Genomic DNA, 18,956 nt, shown 5'->3' with positions numbered 1-18,956 from the left:
AAAATGCAAAAGGCTGTGAAGGGGAAGGCGTTGCAAAGAGAATTTGAACAAAATTGTCTTGCTTTTACCTTTGATTTAAACTTGTGCTATAACACAGTGCCAATAACTCTGGCACAGGGAAAGGCAGGATGTTGGATTTCTACAGCACAGACATTTCCTCTAATGTCCCTCTCTATTCTCAGTTTTAGACAAGCTGTCCAACAGAGAAGGTGATGATATCAACAGGGCTTCTTTACATGAGGGTCTAAACGAAGAACTGCTGGATGGAAACAGTAGCTGGCAGCTCTCCAGACAGGCTGTGTTCATCATGGCTGCAGTATCTGGTGGAATGCTGTTCATTTTTGTCTGGTGCTGTTTCACAAGCAAAAGGGTATGCAACAGACATTTTGTGAAAGAAATAAGTTCACAAATTACGTGCTAGTTTGTTTGGAGAACTGTAGGATTCATCTGGGTTCTAGACAATAAGAGGCTCTGAAGAAACCTTTTACTTTCTGAAATATTGACAGAAGAATTGATCAAATTGGGTGAGATGTGACAATGGGGCTCATTCATTAAACTTACCGGCAGGTTTAGCGTGACGTTAGGGACAGATACCATCACAGTAGGATGTTTTCTCATTCATAAACGTGAAATACCATGGCGTTATTAGCATTACCGTTTTCCCCGTACTTCCACCCCTTTTGATCATTTACATATTGTGAAAGGATTCATAAAAGTACACTGCGCTGCAAAAAATACCACCTGATCTAGTCAGACGGTATATTGTAGAAATTAATGAAAATAAATAAAAATTTAAAAAATCAATAGATTAAGTTCCTGGGCATTAATTATCATTGGAAACATGAAAATGTTTCATAAATGTGACTCACACCCTGGCTTTGCAATTATTAATTACTGCTCTGATTGGGGTTATAAAAGCCAGTTTCCGATAGCTTCTTTTTCAGTTTGCCATGACACAAAAGAGCAGATGATCATACGCACATCCCATAAACTTTTTAGCAGGTGCTGGAGTGTAGCAGAGCTGAGAAAGAGAAAGAGAACGCAGCTCACTGCTGCCAATGCTTCCATATATTTATTTATCTTACAGCATTTTGATAGGTCTTCATCAAGTCACGATCACCACCTCATATGGTCAATTTATAATTTCAGTTAGTGACATCACAAAAATTCGGTTTATCATGGTCAACATTGCAATTACAGCAGTAGGAGGGCATGAGGAGGAGGGTGACACGTCTCTGCTGCCCATTGCACTGACACACAGGCGGACAGGTGTTACATATGTAAAGCTTAATTAACATGTTGGTTTTGATTGGCTGTCACCCGGGCTACAGCTGAGGATAACAGCATTAATGTGGCTGTGTCACGATATTCACAGCTGTGGTAAATTTATGAATTATGTAGGAGCAATTACTGGGTTGCAGATATTGCGCGCCGCTATTCTGAGTTTTATGAATGAGCCCCACTGTGAGTTCCGGTCATATTCTGTTTCATTTTAAGGGACATAAAATTAGCATGATTTACGATCTCGGAGACTACTACTGCAGGGAAATTAGCTGCTAATTTGCTGACAAGTTTATCAAACCATGGACACACCATGTTGACAAAGTCCGCCACTACCACTACTGACACTTGCTGCTGCAAGGCATCCTGTGTGATTCAGCAAGCAAGTGTCCATGTGTAGTAATTCTCAGAAGTTCCTGAGATCAAACTTGGAGCTGAATAACTATAAAACTGAAATTATACTTTGTTTTTTCTTGTACATAAAGAACTTTGGTGAAACGATGCCCTACATCAAAAAGAGTGCCACATTGAACCTATCAAGGTTCTTGCACTCTAAATTAAAAGTGCAAGTCTTTTGCAGTTCTTTGGCTTATCCCTCTAGAGGAACGCTTATAAGGATTTTTTGCCTTTGAGTTCAAATAAAGGACTTCAAATGAAAAAGGTTCAGTGCCGGACCATAAAACATAAATAAGAACAATTTTTGAAAACTTATTTGTGAGCGTGGATCTGTGATAACGGCAAAATTACGAGGTAAACTACCTTGTATGCGTCCAAACTTATTCTTGTGGTCCTTGGAAGAAGAATGCTTGCTTTCGTTTAAATCTTGAAAAAGAGTATTTGTGGCTTTTTTGTTGGTTGCTTTTATTTAAATATTGAAAAACAGGCAACTAACCGAACTATTTGTTTGATCAACCTAAATGTAGTGCACTGTTGATTCAAAATTCATAGTATAATACATCAATCAAAAAAAAAAATTTAATGTAATCCCTCCAATGTTTATTTGGAAATGCAATCAAAATTTTTGCTCTTTCATTTCAGAGACTTGGAAGCCTAGTCCATCGTTCCAGCGTAATTGAGAGCCAAAGGTAAATTTTATTCAATAATATGCGCAGAGAATTCCCCTCTTAATCCAGTTAGTCAAGTAACCTGGATTTAGTTTGACGCATGTAAGCATCATAACTGGGTTAGAATGACCCAGGCCCTACATCAAAAGTTCATACTCTGATTATGAGAAAACTGGTTAAGATTAAATGGGTATTAAATGGGTTACTGCTTTCACTTTTGTTTATCTCCATTTGTGCAAACTACGGAGCCCTGGAAGTGAAATGGTGTTTTTTATTTTTTATTTGAACTCACGGGAACAAGATCTATGTCGTGGCCACAGCTTATTAACTCATGGGAAAGAGATCCTTATGTTGTGGGAATGACCTAGTAAGGTGTAGGAACAAGATCATTTTGTTTGGGACTAAGAAGTAGCTGTTGCAGCTATTAATCAGCAATATATAACGCTGTGCGCCTTTTCAGCACCATGGAGGATGGCCACGACATAGATCTCGATCAAGTTAAAAAAAAAAAAAACACCATTTAATCTCCGTAAAAAACTATTGAGATCTTAATTTCTTGCCCCTATACTAGAAGTAAGCTATTATTGCTCAGTCAAAGAGGGAGCAGGGATATTCTTTTAACTGGTTCATTCATGACTACCACCCTCCCATTTTACCCGGTATTTACAGATCAGAAACTATGGCAGGACCAACATTGAAAACATTGAAATATACAAATCCCCCAGGGAGCTTTACTTCTAGCCATCTGAGTGGGATACTAAAAATCTTGTGTCTAGGTTTGTAGATCTGTAGATCTGTGGGTACTTCATCCCTCCCACCCATCACTTTGGACAGAGTCTCTCCAGGGTATCCAATCATGTTCTATAAACTAAAGATATCAATTAATCCATTACAAAGTGATACATTGACTGCACTACTCTGAGACACAGTTTACTTTATTTTATGTATTTGTTTTTACGTGTCAAGTGTAGATCTGTCAACGGGTCCCTGGGTCACTTCTTCTGGTTTTCCCCAAAGCTCCATAGGTTTTGGTTGGAGATGTTTCAGTGTTATTCTGAGGTATACGGCATTGATCTCACTCCAGACCCAGAGACTGCGATTTTGCGCTGGTGTTCAAAAGTGTACAAACAAGTTAGAAATGATTGTTGTAATTCAGTATGGCATGGCAATAGCTAAGAAAATGATTCCAGGTGTCTGGAGTAAAGATACAGCACCTCAGTTCAAGGCCTGGCTGACTGAAATTACTAGCATGTTACATATGGAGTAAATTAGATTTAGTTTATTTAGTAGGATAAGCCCCTTGAGGTGTCGCATCTCGTTTTCGAGGGGTTCCTACAATACACAACAGTTGCACATCAATGTCTGGTCAACAATTCTGGGAGTTCAGCATCCAAAAAAAAAACATAAGAACATAAGAGAAGCATAAACAGTAAAAAAAAAAAAAAAAAAAGCCATATATGAAAAACAAAATACAAAAAAACAAAACAAAAAAAACATCAAACAAAGGAAACAACATTGAGCAAGTACAGGACCATGGTATAAAGATATGCAAAACATTAAAACCATGAGCAAGTCATTTTCAGATACGAAAGTAAAGTAGTTTTAAACAGACCAAAAGAGGTAATAGATCATAAATGAGAAGGTAAATTATTCCAATCTGATGGTGCCTTAAATGAGAATGCTTTTGTCCGGTTTCTTTAGAAACTAAGGGAACAGCAAAGAAACGTTGATCAGAATGTCTTAATGGGCAGTGTTGGGGAAAGTTACTTTTGAAACTAGTTACTTTACTTTGTTGCTTGCCTTAAATAATAACTAGTCACTTTACTAAGTACTTTACTACTTATTAAAAGTAACTCATTAGAGTACTTTAACGTTACCCACTTAAAAACATGCCTTTAAAATACATCCTCTGCTGATGTCATCACTGTTATTGTACAGAAATCATCACTAATCATCACGTTTGGGACACAGCCTTAAGTAACAATCTACTGTTGTCTAAAGAAAACATCAAGGTAGCTTTCATTTACCTGGTTCCACTGTAAATTAGTCAGATCACAGAGGAAGCCTTAACTGATCCTGTCTGGTCTCAAAATAAACACCAGACAGCGCTCACAAGCGCCTTCTATTCAAATCTTAGGTATGACAGTGAAAGCTTAACTTACAGTTAACAATAATGTTCTTACCCTTTTCTTTGATCAGTTCAAAGTAATGTGATTATTTCCAAGTTCTGCAGTTTATTGTTGTGTTCATTCATAACCTACAAGCCTGCTGTATAGTCTGCTCTGAATAACATCATGTAGCGCTGTAGTTTTTTTTGCACTAACTAAACATTTAACCATTTGAAAGAAAACTAATTACTGATTACATAAACTAGTTGTTACCACAAAAAAGTTAGTTGTTACCACAAAAATGTAATCTGATTACTGTAACACGTTACTATGTAACACGTTACATTGTGCAATTATAGATTTCTAGTAACTGTTTTAAGTAACATGGATAATTAAAATACACACATTTAAATGGAAGATTATAAAATAAGATAAGAACATATAAGATTACTGGGAAAGCTAAGACATGTGGCAAGCTTTCCTCTCATATCTGTCAGTGAGTGATCAGCTCAGGAGCAATGTATTTATAAGTTAATTAATCTTTTGTAGCCTTGAAATTTTGTAATATTTTATAGGGTCTTCATATGCTTATAGCTTATGCCAGGTGTGGCTCATTAACCACCATGAAGGACCAGAATTGAAGAACATTGGCTTATGGCTTTCCTTTGAAGAAAAGCTGTTTTTTGTTGTAGCCTACTCCAGTTTATTTTGCCTGGGCTCCCATAAGGCCAAGGGAAATTCTGGCTTGATGGGACAGCAGCAATCAAAATTTTAAATAATAAATACAGTTGCATGCGGCAATGAATGGGGTCCAAGCACAGTATGCATATTTGTCCAAAGATGAGAAACCTACGCCATTATGATTAGTTGACCATACTATTTATGATATTATTATGAGCTTGCAGGGAATAGTGCCCTCATGTGACCAAGTGACTCCAGACTTGGCAGGTCTCCTATCCTTGGGAATGAGGCTAACTTCGACACAGTGACGTTTATTTTATGGGAATATAAGCACCTTCTCACGCTCATTAGTGTTCACATAGTCATTGAAGAACCTAAGGTACAATGGAAGTGAATAACATCAGTAATTTCGCTGCACCACCTGGGATTTGAACTCATGACCCTTTCCCACAGTATGACTTTATGACTGCTTGGCTTTAAAGTAAATATATAACTGTACAGATCTTTGATGGTCTTAATGTCCAAGAATATCTTTTGCCACTGTAATCATGGAATCTGCTTGAACAAAGGAGGCCGTGGAGAAACTTTACAATTAAATTGAACTAATTTCATCAAAATGCTACTCTGCAATATAATTTATGGCTAACTCATTTGTCTACTGCAAACATGGGGAGAAAATGCAAATTCTACACAGAAAAGGCTGGGGCAGAGATTCCAACCCATAACCTTGTCACTGTGAGGAGACGGTGCTGACCACAGTATTTGAACTCACAATCTCATACATTGCAGACCTGTACCTTAACCACTAGGCCACTGGTGTGGTGTTGCAAAGTGGGGAAACAAAACAAAGGGAGTTTTGAGACAGTCACACCTATGTTGAAAGTCAACTGAATGGGACTAAGCCAGTGTGTTATGGCCATTTAAAGTTATGATGTTGCTATAGCGCCACCTAAGGGTGATATACGTCCAAATTTTGCATGTTACCTCAGAATCGATCGATGCACACGTGTTCCAAATTTGGTTAAGGTTGGTCAAGGTCATGAGTTATGGCCTTTTTTGTATATTAGGCCCCGCATACAAATTTTGAAAGCCAATCGTAAGCAAAACGGTATGGAATATCAAAAAACTGCTCAATACTGCTCTATATGGATAGATGTGGCTTGACCCAAGGAATCCAGCAATAAAGGAATTTTGTTTCTATGATTTACAGTGACCGAGTTAAGATCATTTAAAATTTTAAATGTTGCTATAGCGCCCCCTATAGACAAAATGACACAACATTCTGCATATTGGCTCAGAGTTAATACCTGCACAAATGTCCCAAATTTGGCTGAGAGAGCACAATGCATTCCTGAGTAATGGCAATTTTTGTAAAATAGATCCCGTCCACAACTTTGGATTATATCAAAACAGTATGGAATATCAAAAAACTGTGTGATAACTTTTGTGCAGGACAGTCCAGACCCCTAAAAATGTCAGTGTGGAATAGCTGTATGGTAATGCAAGGTGTATGTCACCTTTTACAGAGTGGACCCGGATCCCAAAGACATGGAGCTCAAATCCTATGAAACCAGGGAATGAGAGAACTGGTAAGATGCCCCCTTTGTTCTGTTTTTTTGACAACCATAAATATTTAACTTTCTGCCCTGAGGTAGATAAGTGTATTGTTAGTCCCGCCCTCCTCCCCCTCAGTTGGTCAAGTTCCCGCCCCTTCACTTGTCACTCACTTTGTTTTTGAAACTTAAGCTTTGCTGTTCTTTCTTTTCTTACTGCTTTCCACCATTGCTGTTGTTGTTGTGACCTCCCTGCTCTGTGGCCGCTAGCCTCACCTTGGTTGCCACAACCCAGCCCACCACTTTAATTTAAAAATGTAGCATATTGCAGCTTTAAAGGACTTTTCAGAATAATTTCTAATAAGTGAGAAAAGAGACCTGCTAGATAAGATGAAACTAGATCTCCATTCGGAAATTGGGTCATTGCCGAAGCAAAGGTAATAGGATAGGATGTATAATGAAAAAAAAAAAAAAAAAAAGAATATATTCACAAAATAGAATATTAAAAAAGCAACAGGTACAATCATAATAACAAAAATAACAATCAATGATTAAAGCCATGAAATAAAATATAAACAATTGTGGGGTTACATAAATATATAAACATATACAATCGACATTCCAACACGCTAAGTAGACCATTAATATTAAATATATGACATAAATACAAATAAATATGTAAAATAATAATATGTAATATGTAATAACTAATTTAATAATCAAAAGTTGGTATTGTTCTTTATTCTATGGCATGTACATTCATAACTAAAATCTTAACGAAGTCCATTAAAATATAATGATTGATAATGAATATAAACTACCCACTAAGATCGGATGCTGCTGGATGAGTTTGTAGCATTTGAATGAGGCCACGAAAAAACAGATCCCGCTTTTAAGACAATAAAGCAGTAACTGGTCCATCCTCATTTTGCATTTCGATTCTTTGTTTACACTAAAATTAGTATTTAAAAATAAAAGTAGATCCGGTCTCCCAAACAGGAACTATCTCTCCTAAATGGTATCCCTCCGCTATGTTCTCTTCTATCAATAAAAATGCTATTTGGCGAAATTATGTTCTAAAACACTGGACCAAAGGTCCATTGAGAACCACAGTAGCGGGATCTGTTGTTGAATCTGTTCACAAACAAAATGTCAGTTTTCAGGCTATTTTCGTGGCCTCATTCAAATGAATGGAAAGTAAAAGTCTGAACGCTACAAACTCGGTCCCACTGCATCCAATCTTGATGAGTAGTTTATACTCTGTCTGGCTACCTTTGCTCACCTCCTGTGTAAACAAAATAAATTACTCTCAATGTCTCGCAGGAATTTTAGGTCTATTTTACCAATGTACTAAACAAGCCTGGCATGTTTAGATGCATCATTAAAATTAACTAACCATCCAACCATAGAGCTGCTACAAGTTTTCATTTTCTCATTTTGAGGATAATGCTAGTCGCCAGCGATTACTTAACATACGGTATGCTACAGCACTAGTACGCACCGGACAGACCTATCTGAGACACAGAGATGATTTTGATACCAGTCTGCTTTCACATATTACGTAAGGTGACCAATGGGCCTAACAAGTCAGAGTAGTGCTTTAATCATAAGCTGCAGCTCAGAAACTACTGGCTTGGTTTGGTGAAAGTTGGGTAGACGCATTTTGCAGTTGAGATCTGGTATTTTCAAAATGATGCTTCAATTTTTTTTAAAAAGGGTAGCAAAGTGACAATAATTCACTCTGTGTGCAGAGGATAGCAGTACAGAGCAGGGAATGTAAACAGAAGGGATCAGTATGACACTGTTTGGCACTACAATATGCTGATGAATTTTAAATATTTTGGTGTGGTTGTAGTGGTGAAGAGGCAGACAGTTTCTTCATCTTTGCCTTCACTGTTTAACAGGTGTTTTAGCCAATTTGACCAATGATGAAGTCATTGGTCATTAAATAACACTTAAAACTGCCCCTTCTCCCGTATATTAATCAGTGGAAAAGCATTGTAAATACAAAATAATATGATGTAAGTACTTGTTCACTCTTGTATAAACTTTATGTACTAAAATAAGTACTTCAAATAGTTCCATCTTACAAGAGTTCCATCGCTTGACATACATGTTGCTGAACAATGTGTTAACATTTTTTTTTTACTGAAATTATGTTGTGATTGGTCTCATTGGCTACAATTAAAAGTATAGTTAAATCCGCACTGTGGGAATTTGATCCCAAAATTGCGCACGTTGGAATTCAGACCACAGACTTTGGTATAAATGCCTCTTGAACAGTTGGTTGGTGTTGAGGCATTTCCATAAAACACAGGCGTGTTTCCAGATGTTCCTGATTCAAACTTGGATGAGTGATATGCGCTCTCAAGAGGAGGTGGAAAACCTTAAATTGTTTTTAAGAGAATCACAATATTAGGTAATAATAAGCTTATGTAGTAACAGGAATAATATTAGGATTTAATGTAAACAAGCTAATATGGTTTCGGGCGACTTATCCTCCAAATACTCCACACTTAAACACATGTTTTTTTTATTTGAAACTTCAGGAACTGAAATAAAATACACAGGTGTTCCACACTGTGCTCCATAATTCTGAGGCTGAATCTGCCCTCCACACTAAAATCCCATTCAGATTTATAAGGGACCTGTCACCTGGTACAAGAAGAACCTGTCTGCTGACAACTTCACTCTGATAATAAGAGCCAAAGTTTGTCAGATTTCTATTGAGAAGACTTGGCCAAGACAGGCTGTGGGTTCAATTAACCAAGGCGTAATTATTTTCACACAGGATGATTGCATTCTGATTATGTTGAACCAAACAGAGAAGCAGGAAAGCACAAAAATTTTGCTGAAACTACTGCAAATCACAAGACGAGCTGACCAAATTCAATGTGCAAAGAGCATGAATTTTTCACAGCATTAATAATTATTATTATTATAATTATTATATAAAAATGAAACAAGCCAAGCAGGCCTGTGCATATGCCTACATCATTTATCATAAGCCCCTATAGCCCAAAGTGTAATTTTGATGGTTACATTTTACATAATAGACTTGAGTCAATTTTTAAAATCTACCCCAATTTCTAAAATCAGTCACAAGCTTAAATCAATTTCTTGGAATTAAAGGCAAATGTTTATTTAAAAGCATAACACAGGAAGCATTGACAATCCCATTCCCTGAAAGGTTTCTGATAATAAAACCCTTGGCATTTCAGCGGTCAGGTGCTGCAAACGGCTGATTTCAATATATTGAATGTACTGCCCAAAGTCATGAGTTGTTTACTTTGATTAACTCACTCGCATTCAGCAACCCCTGCTGATATTTACTAGTTATATTATGCTTCAGGAGTAATATGCTATATAATTTGCTTGTAAAAAAATAAATTGTACCAAATGCTTACAAACCATTTTGTTTCCTGTTATCTTGATATGTTCAAGTTGTGTTTTGGGCAGTAGCCAACTGACTCTCCAAAATCACTTATGATTACATCAATAAGCACAACACCTAACCGCAGACTAAATTAAATTTCCAACCCAGGGAACACAAAATGTAATCCACATTTGTGGCACAGATTACAACCTGTTTATGAGGCAAGAGAGAGGAGATCATGTCCTCTTTCTTTTTGACAGCAAAGAAAACATTTGATATAGTGGAGGATTGCACATTAACATTTTCTGTCCTTTTAACTTCACAAAATAAAACAACAAAATAATACACAATCGTCATCATCACCCTAAAATACTGTTATTACATGCTAATGCTGTTGCTTTGTTTCTAAAACACAAACATGATCAGGTTTATTTAAATGTGATCTCAGCTCTCTGGCTCCTTAAATGACAAGCTGCCCTCATCTTTTCTTTAGGCTACTTGGCTTGATGTTAGTGCCTGGAACGTTAACACTCATAGTTTACAGCATATGACATAAAGCATATAAGAACCACTTATGCAGCAATTTGCTTTAGAATAAAATGTATTGTCTTACAATCTTAAAAACATCTACCTATAAATACTGTATCTGTTACTGTTGCTGTATTCCGTCAGTCCATGCAAACAAAGAACCCAGAATGAAGTTCTCATATTGTGTGATGTTTGATCTTTTTACCAATTCTTTTTCAATTTTATTTGAATCTGTATTTATCTAGGAAAAGTCGACTGAGCTCCCTGCTCTTTACCAGCAACACCCTGATTCACATTCATACAGTCACACACATTCAGACTGGGCATTGCACATTTTAGAGTGGCCTTTTATTGTGACCAGCCCAAGGCACACCTGTGCAATAATCATGCTGTTTAATCAGCATCTTGATATGCCACACCTGTCAGGTGGATGGATTATCTTGGCAAAGGAGAAGTGCTCACTAACACAGATTTAAACAAATTTGTGAACAAAATTTGAGAGAAATAAGCCTTTTGTGTGCATAGAAAAAGTCTTAGATCTTTTATTTCAACTCATGAAAAATGGTAGCAAAACCAAAAGTGTCACAGTGTTATATTTTTGTTCAGTATAAATAAAAAAAAATAAAAAAATTAAAATAAAATGCAAATTAAAATGGGTTTAGGTCATGATAATCCAAAAGAAAGATTAAAAATGTTTAAGTGGCCAATAGTCCAAGTTTTGTCAAAGATTTCCGTGAGTCTTCAGTAGTTTGAAGAAATAAATCCTTCTTCTCGCCAGAGACTGTCCGAAAGTTGAAAAGGGAGTAGTACAGATGAGATAAGGTCCTGTCCGCGGTGATAACGTCCAAAATGAGGCGAAGTCCAAAATGGAGTATTCCAGATAAGGTCCATCCTCGGTGGTAAAGTTCCAAAAACGGGGCAACGAGGGTCTTGGAACATCAGCTTTTATAGACCCCATTACTTGACTCATTTGCCAACTTTTGCAGGTGCATATAGAACAGTACTTCATGTTTTTATCATACCTGTTTGTACTTCAGCCAAACACCTGTTTGTACTTAAGCCAAACACCCGCTGACCACATGCTTTCAGGACACGTGCAGTGTGTCAGAGAGACCATCTACTGTCACAGTGGCCAACGACTGACCATTTGTATCATATCACAGGGTACAGGGTATGTGGTCGGATATCGGAGTGCGTGCACAGCGGCCTTGGGTCTGGGATTTACCTCATGTCGAAAGAGCACCTTCTTTAATATACCTGATGACATACAGTACACATGCAACCAGTCAAATATACTTCATTGACTTCCCCTTCTCTCTTTCTTTTCTTTTTAGGATTGGACTGTCCTTGGATCACCTGTGATCTGGAACCCATGGAAACATTTAAACAAATTTGTCCTTTTGTCCTCATGATGTCATTTTATATTGTGTATATACATATGCATACACACACAGATATATGAATGTATCTATTTTTATACAGGTTAAGTTAATACAGATTATTAATGCTAATGTATTGTCAAGATGTTAAAAGAGAGGACTTTTCCTGTGCTCTTAGCCAAATGGTTTCCCCTGCATCCCTCTTTGATGCTCAGGGGACCAATATCATTTGTCTGTTCATTTGTCTGTTTGTTTTAAAAAAGGTCTTTACATTCAAGACCTCAAAACCACTTCTTTTAAGAAGTGGTTTTAATTAGGGACACTCTAATACAAGAGATGCTTTCTATGAGGGTCTTTGATGACCATACATCGTCAATGTTGTTTTCCCTGTTTGAAATGAATGACTTGGAGAAGAGTTTAAAGTCTCTGTGTATCTTTGAGCATCCTTATCAAAGCTGATACAGACACATTATGAGGGGGCCATTAAAACAGTTCTCACACAGTTCTCTACACAGTATGGTTGAATTACTAATAATGACAAAACTTTAAACCTAGGTCCAACAATATTTTGAAGATGTATAGTCACTTTTTCCGCATAAATCTCCTCTAATGAAACAATTATTTATACTGCCTTTTGTTTCCAAGTCTTTCCTAAAGGGCAAAAAATCAACTGTATTTGTTAACAATGCTTGTTCAATGCACTGGGGCTTAGATTCATTTCTCTGAAAATTGCATGCCACTCCTTCTAATTCTATTATTTATTCTTGCTCTTACTACTACTGGAATATATGTTTATATCTTAATTATATTTATACCGTATTTCCTCTAATATTGGCCCGGGCCTTTATTTACCTCAAATGCAGAGGGTACCAGGCCTTTATTGGAAGCAGCCTTATATTAGAGACAGGCCTTTATTTCTAATTCCCTCTGTTTGATAAGTATATTTGCTCATATTTTAGTACGAAGCCTCCTTGTTTTCTGATCTGCTTCTGTTGGGGTACGTTAGGTAGCCGTTTTTTTATTATTGCAATGCATTACGATAATTACGGTAATTGACGACGGCATGCTCCAGAGACTTCCGCTGGCTGAGCCATCTTGTGGCACTTGTACGTTACTACAAACTACAGTTACATGTATAACAGGCACCAGGAGTTTACCGGTATCCACCGTTGTTTGCATGTAAGCTGAAGCTAACTGAAGCTAACTGAAGCTAAAGTAGAATCTATACAATTATATCATATCGCCGTTTATTTCGATGCATATGCGCGAGCTCAGTCCACCTTACAGCCCTCTGTTCTGTCGGCGGAAAGAGAGATACAGACAAGCATGGAGGTTTCGGTGCGCCGAGGGCTTACTGCCGACGCTTCCCGTAGTTTCCCGGGGGCACGGTTCCGGCCAGTGCCGATAGCTGGGCGCCAATTTGTTCCCAGTGATCCGGCCGAGATTTCGGCGGGGGTCCCGACGCCGATGCGTCACCGGGCGTCCGGGGCTGGATCGGGAGGATCAATGCAGGCCGTGGCCGCGGTGGTGAGGACAGCAGCGGAGAGAGGAGACGGACACGGTCCAGCCATATGCTAGGTTTTGACCTAGTCTTGTTTCCTTTGTTTTTTTCCCCGGCCTGTATTTGGGGCCGACCTTTATTTGTTCGTGTCGACCACGGCCCCAGCCATTATCGGAGACCCAACTTTTAATTGACTACTGGCCACTATTAGAGGAAATACGGTATATACTTTATTGAGAAACCTACCTAGTACCGGATAAGAGACCCTTTTGCATTTCACATGGATCTTGGTCCACGCTAACTCGATAGCATCCTGCAGATTTTTTGGGAGTACGTTTATGCTGCAAACATCCTGTTCCACCTCACGCCAAAGGTCACTATTGGGTTTCCATATGACAAAGGTTAGACTGGACCTGGTCAGCAACAATGTTTAGGTATGCTGTGGTGTTCAAAGAGCCCTAATGTGACCCAAGAAAACATTCTTCACACCATTACACCACCACCAGCAGCCTGTACGATTGACACCAGGCAGGATGGATTTATGCTGTTAACCTGCCACCAGCATGTCACAACAGAAAACAGGATTTGTTGGACCAGGGAACGTTTTCCACTCTTCAATCATTTTGGTGATCATGTGACCACTGCAGCTTCATCTTGCTAGCTGGCAGGAGTGGAAGGTGGCATGATCCTGCTGCTGTAGCTTGTCCATGTCAAGGTTGGACCTGGTGTGGTCCTGAGATGCCCCTCTGCACATCACTGTTGAACTGAGCTACTATTTACTGTTAGCTTGAATGTTGGCTGTTTGTGAGATGCTGGAACTGGTGCATCTGGTACCAAGCATCATACCACACTCAAAGTGGCTTAAATCAGTGTCTTACCTATTCAAACATTTAGTCAAGCACTAACTGAACCTCTCAACCATGTCTGCATGCTTTATACTTTATTTACACATGACTCACTGTCTGGAGTGAGCTGTTTGAGGGAATAGGGAGGTGTACCCAATAAAGTGGCCACAAAAATTGCTACAGCTTATGGAACTATTTGAGAGAGATTTGTTTTTCACCAAAAACAACACATTCCCTAGTCAGTGGTGAATAATGTTGAGTTCGTAGAGTTGAGACGTGACTATTTCCAGGTTCTGGAAGCAAAAAAAAACAACACATTTTTTTTTCGCATACACATTGTCACGCCATTAGGAGTGTTCCAAAAGTTTAACCTAACCGCTACGGAATTACCCATTAGCTCAAATGAATAGGAGCTGCATCAAAAAAACTAGCGTAGATGGAAAAAAAAGGCTAGGGTAAAAGGGTGTACAAATGTACATGTACAAATGTACAGGGTGTAAAATGTGTACGGGCATTAGGGGGTAAATAAATACGAATCCCAGAGAGAATTGCACCACCACCACCCCAATTACAAAGCTAATAACTTGTGGCTCCGTTGTCTTGTCAGGTGGGAGAGACAAAGTATATCTAGAGCTAGCCATACAAAACAGACCTAACATTACAGCCATAGATTGTAAAGGGTTACAACATTAAGACAAGAAGAACATGGTCCAGTGTTTTATGCAAACATCGGTCTGGAGTGCACAATTGCACTTCATTCCTCCGCTTTCCATTGTCTCAGTCGGTGAAGGAGTGGTGGATCCAACTCATTAGGTAAGTTTAATCAATGTCTTATCACAGCAGTTATCAGAGAACTGCTGGCTAGCTCGCTGATGTGCATGTACTGCACAGCTGTCATCTATAGCAACCTATAAAACATTGGTAACTGAGGATCATTACAGCAACCTTGAGTATTGTTTTCTGATTTCAGAGACTCAAGGGGTTCTCTGTTGTGTAATGTGGCGGCTATCACTAAAATTAAAATCCCTGAGTCTGGTGGCTGGAGAATCTGCGTCAAAAGCGCTTCTGGAACCAAACGTCTCAACTCTATTGATGTTAGACTTGAATAAAAATATCATAGTTATTGTCTTCACAAAAATGTAACTATGGTAATAGTGACATGAGATCACAGCACATTCCAAACATTAGCAGATTAGCTTTTACTTTCTTTAAAGATGGTAAAACTCAATATATTGTAAAGATATTTGGTTATCAAATTGGAAAGTATATAAAAATATAAATCCCCACCCACTTTAACAATATTGGAGTACTCTTGAACACAATTAAAGTTGGAAAATTACCAGTCCAAACACATATAGGGTTACATTTGCCTGCCCCTGAGCTGCTGCTCAACCCTTCATCTTGGATCTGATGTGAAAACAGAAAATGTCTGAACTTAGCTTACTTTACTTCCTTTAGATGGACTATATTTAACTTCAGCAGGCACAAGAAGTTTAATATGAACTATCAAAGAAATTAAATAGTCATTGATTAGGTCTGTGACTGAATTCTGTATTGACTTCATATTTCCCCTCTGTGATCATAATGTTACCTGAGCCCCAACTATGGAAGACCTGCTGCCTGAACCTTCATCCTGGATCTGAAATTTACATTGATTTATCTGAGTGACTACAAACAAAAAATCATGCTTACATGAAGAGAAAATATAGTTGCGCTACCTTTCTTTGCTGGATATACATTATTAGCCTACCATTAATTTCTAATGTACTTCAACTATTACTATCACTAATTCATTATATACATCGACTGCAACTCAATAAAAATAGGATTAGTGTTTGTCTATCACTCAAACAGTACCATTAGGCCTACTTACATTCTTTTTCCCACGGCGCAGCCGAGGGAATCACGCAGCAAATTCATGTCAGGCAGTCAGTCAGTCAGTCAGTCACTCAGTCAGTCAGGTAACGCTTAGTGAGATCTCGCTTCGTGAGGTGGCCTCTAGAGGGCATCTTTGACTAAGAGATGGCCACAAGTTGACAGAAGAAACAAATCTAGGCTATATCCAGAGGTCCTTGGGCTGGAACGCACCGGTACGCTGTTCCAGGAGTGAATTTGACGCCGTAACGCGCATTCCAGTTCTGAAAAAATAAATACAGAGCAGTACCGGTGGTTGTACCTGTTTTAGGAGCTTAAACTACTGGCTCAGTTCGTTTTATAGACCAAAGTTTTCCGGCTGGGCGGTGTTTGGACCTTCGGGCCATTCACAGTGCTTCAAACTGGAAAACACACAACCGGGATGCCAGGCCACATTAAACAAACGCACAATCAAATGACATAAACAGTTTAATCTGAGCCGCGGAGCTGACGGGTTGTGTTGTGAAAATGTAGAGAGAAGAAACTACACATTCTTTCCTATTTTCAACCCAATGTGAGTGATAAAACAATGTGTTCAAGTGAATTTAACTTGTTTCTATGAAGTAGCACCGTTATGAGTGAAGCTAGGCTACTGCATTTCTGCCTCTCCCACCATGTTGACATTCCAAAACAGCTCAATGGACAGAAATCTATCCGTCAATAATTCTGTCCGTTTTCCGATGGATCAGTGTGGCCGCAGCTAGTGGAATTCAACACACGCGCCGTGGGCCTGTACAGGATCTGTACTTGCTTTGATTGCCATCCTAGAATGAAACACTATTGTTAGTTCTACTATCAAAAATACACCCACATGCTGACATGGATGCTTGACCACTACTGAGCCAGTGCACTGCTAGCTATTAGCAAAATACAATGGAAACAAAAAAAGTTATCACGCACCAGAGGAGGACCCAGATACAGACACTCAGACCAAGGACGTAAAAGTCCGGTAACTATCTTTAATGTACAGCAGGAAATCTCAGTAGACAAAACAGGCAGGTGAATCAGGCGACCAGAGGCCTGTCTCACAAAGTGAAATCAATGGGTTAACGAACTCACAAAGGTGTCTCACCATGATCACCATGGTAATCTATGCTGCATGGCCAACCTGCTCCATAGCAGGTTCAGTTCAGGCCCACCTCCTCACTAATCAGCTCTCTGGAAACAGGGAGTCACCATTTAATATAGAGTACAATAAAGAGAACAATTAGGCTACTATTGAATTAACAGACAGTAAGAAGGGTTCGTGTTAGTAGAATCACTTTGTTTTCCATTACAATTTATTATATCAGAGATATAGCAGGCCCTTAATTGACCATATTATCAATGAATTAATTTATGATATTTTTTTAATGGATTCATATTCCATTACTGCAGCCCTGAAGAACATGAGGCCGACTTTATGAATAGAAAATCTTTTTACAGCCTCAATGTGTCCACAAAATATTTTATCAATGGAAAATATGCCCAATGTGTCCTAATGACGGGACAGTTGCTCCAGTAATCCTATCTAGCTTTGGTAGCAGAAACAGTGTTACTTTTCACTATTATGTTTTGTAATGTGGCCATTTATTTATTATAAGAGTTTGTTGTTCTTGAGAGAAGAACACAAATGTTAGTAATCTATTTCTTTCCGACACCCACTTTTATAGTATAGGCTACTTCACATGTTCACTGTTTATTCAGTGGTGAAAAATCAACCAAATTAGATCTTATGGCCTACATTTTAATATTATTACTGCAGGCCACCCACAAATTCTGTTTGGCCACCTAATAATAAAATCCTGGCTATGCCACTGGCTACATGTGGAAAATGTTGACTTCACTAGACTCATGATGGGTAGGTTTAGTATAGTGAGGTGGCCTTTGTTTTCTACTGTCTTAATGTGTTAGCTGGTTACTTTTGCTGTTGGTACTTTTCCCATTCCTAAACACTAAAATACAGGAAAAAAATGAAACACGGCGGCGTCCATTTTGTTGTTAGTTGCCTAGCAACAATGTTCCCATAACGTACAACACTTGAAAGCCAAGCATATTATCATGGATGTATTCTTATGCCGCAAATATGACTTAACCAATTCAATTTGAAGGAAGTAATAGCACCATTAAAATAAAAAACTTACTTGAGGTCCTTGACTTTGGCGGTCCGTATTGGCCAGTGATCCGCAAGACTCCCGCTCCTGAGTCATGAAGGTGACGCTGTTTTCCCCTCTAGCACACCGACGGGAGGCCGGTGTGCTATACGGCTACTATTTTATGTAACTATTATAGTAAACGAAAAAGTACGGGCGCTGGTATATACATTAACTGTCCTTTTATTCCAAAAGTCGTATTTAATAAAGCCCCAGAGGGCGGGAGTGGATGAATCCGGTTAAACAGTAACCGCCCTTACAGGACGCTCTAAGAAGTAAAGCGAACGCACCCGCAACGAGGCAGGGATCATTTCATTGGTCAACACTACACCTGGCATTCTATTGGTTGGGGAATTTTGACAGGGTTGTTGCACAAAAAATCCGAGAGCAGAGCAGAAATCCGAGAGCAGAGCAGAAATCCGAGAGCAGACGTTTCACGAGCGCACAGAAGCAGCGGTGCGAGGAGAAGGGCTGAAGCTGGAGCGCAGGAAATCTGTGTGCAAGCAACATTATATCTGAGTGCAAGCATACAGTTTGAGCAGAAGCAGAGCAAATCTAAGTGCAAGCAGGAGATATTTGAGTGTGAGGGCAGGG

The 18,956-nt window shown here is 38.7% G+C and overlaps 1 protein-coding gene across 1 annotated transcript in view; it reads left to right on the top strand.

Moving 5' to 3' along the window:
* The window catches only part of csf1a (colony stimulating factor 1a (macrophage)), a 45,048-nt gene extending 32,587 nt beyond the window's left edge, over positions 1-12,461 (top strand). Inside the window, exons 7-10 of the mRNA XM_078283488.1 lie at positions 183-370; positions 2,320-2,366; positions 6,661-6,723; positions 11,926-12,461. Of these exons, the coding sequence (XP_078139614.1) occupies positions 183-370; positions 2,320-2,366; positions 6,661-6,715 (290 nt within the window). The 3' untranslated portion in view covers positions 6,716-6,723; positions 11,926-12,461. The remainder of the gene's footprint in view (positions 1-182; positions 371-2,319; positions 2,367-6,660; positions 6,724-11,925) is intronic.
* The last annotated feature ends 6,495 nt before the right edge of the window (positions 12,462-18,956 follow it).

The sequence above is a fragment of the Centroberyx gerrardi genome, chromosome 5 (genome assembly GCF_048128805.1).
Source record: "Centroberyx gerrardi isolate f3 chromosome 5, fCenGer3.hap1.cur.20231027, whole genome shotgun sequence".
NCBI classification, from domain to species: domain Eukaryota; kingdom Metazoa; phylum Chordata; class Actinopteri; order Beryciformes; family Berycidae; genus Centroberyx; species Centroberyx gerrardi.
Note: the sequence above shows the minus strand (reverse complement) of the source record. Positions and strands in the feature narration are given on the sequence as shown.